Genomic DNA, 2,355 nt, shown 5'->3' with positions numbered 1-2,355 from the left:
TTGAGGTTGCTCACGGTCCAGGGGCAGGGGGATGCATATTGAAATATTTGATGTCTGTGAGGGCACTGTTTCATATTATATACATGTTTTCTCCCACTTCTCCCCAGTGTGAGATTTAGCCCTCTCCAAGTAATCTGTGCTCTTTCTTTGAAAACAGCTATACTCACCCCTGTGCCACCATCTCACTCCTTGTGTCCATTCTTATAGTGGCCCACACAATTGTTAGCACCAAAATCCCACTGAGCAAACACAATTTTAGATACTTTCATTTTCAATTTTGTGACCTTAGAGGCTAAAAGAATTCTACTGGTATATATTAAATGAGAAGAGATTTACAGCAATATGGAGGGTGGATATATGTACCTGGATCATTCAAGGCAGAAATGAACATGAACAGGGACAGAAGACTTTAACAAGGGAACTTCATCATCCCCACACCACTGCAGTCAGAACAGGTGATCCTTCATCTTGACACCCACTACTCTTCTGGCATTGCAGTTATTTATTCTCCTTTGGTCCAGAAGTTAGGACTTCTAAAAGATTGATGAGTTAAGAAATAGAGAAGAAACAACTATGATCTAAGGTACATCCTTACTAAATAAAAATTTTTTTTGAGACAAAGGAATTCACTCTTTTCATTGTAGAGTAGATAAAAATATATAATTAAAGCAAAGTAAATATATTCAAAAGGCTAGAACGCTATGGGAACTAGAGACACTTATGTGAGTCCTTTTTGTGCCAATCTCTGCACATTGCTCTGCTACCCTATAGTAATTAATTTAAATGATAGTTTGTGTGAATATTTCAAAGAAAATAGGTGGAAAATACATGAAAATATACATTTTTACCTGCACATGAAAATAATTTCCTAAGTGCTTTTCTTAGTTTTAGTGTCTGTAAAGATAATGCTAACTCTTTCAAAGATGAAATCAAATGTACAGATAAATCCTGCTACTTCAGGACTTGCTTGCTCTACACTAGTAAAGTTGTAGTAGCGCCCCAGAAACAAGGCACCAGACATAAACGGATACGTTCAGTTGACTTGGATAACCTGCTACAATTGTATATAAATACCTCATATATTCAGAGTCAGAACCTAATTATCTAAATCCTAATTTTACAGCTTGCTAAAAGAAAGTTGGACTATATGACAAATATGACAGCACACAAGAACGACACCATCTCTATTGGAGTTTCAGACTTCCTCCTAAATTGTTTTGTCAGGTCTCCCAGCTGGCAGCTCTGGCTCTCCCTGCCACTCAGTCTTCTCTTCCTGCTAGCCATGGGGGCTAATGCTATTCTTCTGATCACCATCCGGATGGAGGCCTCTCTGCATGAACCCATGTACTACCTGCTCAGCCTCCTCTCCATGCTGGACATCATACTCTGCCTCACTGTCATCCCCAAGGTACTAGCCATCTTCTGGTTTGATCTCAGGGCCATTGACTTTTCTGCCTGTTTCCTCCAAATGTATATCATGAACAGCTTTCTTGCTATGGAATCTTGCACATTTATGATCATGGCCTTTGATCGCTATATAGCCATCTGTCACCCACTGAGATATCCATCCATCATCACTGACCAATTTGTAGTCAAGGCGGCCACATTCATTCTGGTCAGGAATGTCCTTATTCCTTTGCCCATCCCCATTCTCTCAGCACGACTCCATTACTGTGGGAGAAATGTTATTGAGAACTGCATCTGTGCCAACATGTCTGTCTCTAGACTCTCTTGTAATGATGTCACTGTCAACCGTCTTTATCAGTTTGCTGGAGGCTGGACTTTGCTGGGATCAGACCTAATCCTCATCTTCCTCTCTTATACCCTTATACTAAGAGCTGTGCTGAGACTCAAGGCAGAGGGTGCTGTAGCCAAAGCTCTGAGCACATGTGGCTCTCACTTCATCCTTATTCTGTTTTTTAGCACCATCCTTTTGGTTTTTATCCTCACACACGTAGCTAAGAGGAAGGTCTCTTCTGATGTGCCAATCTTGCTCAATGTCCTCCACCATGTCATTCCTGCCGCCCTTAATCCCATTGTTTATGGGGTAAGAACTCAAGAGATCAAGCAAGGAATCAAGAAATTGTTGAAGAAGGGGTGGTAAACAGGCCAACTGCAGCTCTACATTCCTAGTGCACAGTGATTTATTTATGATACTGATAGAAAATTTGCTGAAACACTAACTCGGAACATTCTAATTAGGAAAGTAAGTACTAACTCTAAAAAAATATTCCTGGCTTCATCTTCCTCTAAAATACTCAATACCCCCAACAAACACACATACAAATTCCCTATCTTGTCTAGGTGCAGTGACACCTGCCTTTAACACCAGCATTTAGGAGGCACAGACAGGTA

The 2,355-nt window shown here is 40.6% G+C and overlaps 1 protein-coding gene across 1 annotated transcript; it reads left to right on the top strand.

The window, feature by feature from the left end:
- The first annotated feature begins 1,156 nt into the window (after positions 1 to 1,156).
- On the top strand, positions 1,157 to 2,104 carry LOC110299242 (olfactory receptor 56A3). The gene has a single exon (XM_021168891.2). The coding sequence runs from the start codon at positions 1,157 to 1,159 to the stop codon at positions 2,102 to 2,104; it is 948 nt and encodes a 315-aa protein (XP_021024550.2).
- The last annotated feature ends 251 nt before the right edge of the window (positions 2,105 to 2,355 follow it).

The sequence above is a fragment of the Mus caroli genome, unplaced genomic scaffold (genome assembly GCF_978045245.1).
Source record: "Mus caroli unplaced genomic scaffold, Mus_caroli_1 scaffold_8, whole genome shotgun sequence".
NCBI lineage: Eukaryota > Metazoa > Chordata > Mammalia > Rodentia > Muridae > Mus > Mus caroli.
The sequence above is the reverse complement of the archived record's forward strand: the minus strand, read 5'-3'. Positions and strand labels throughout refer to the sequence as shown.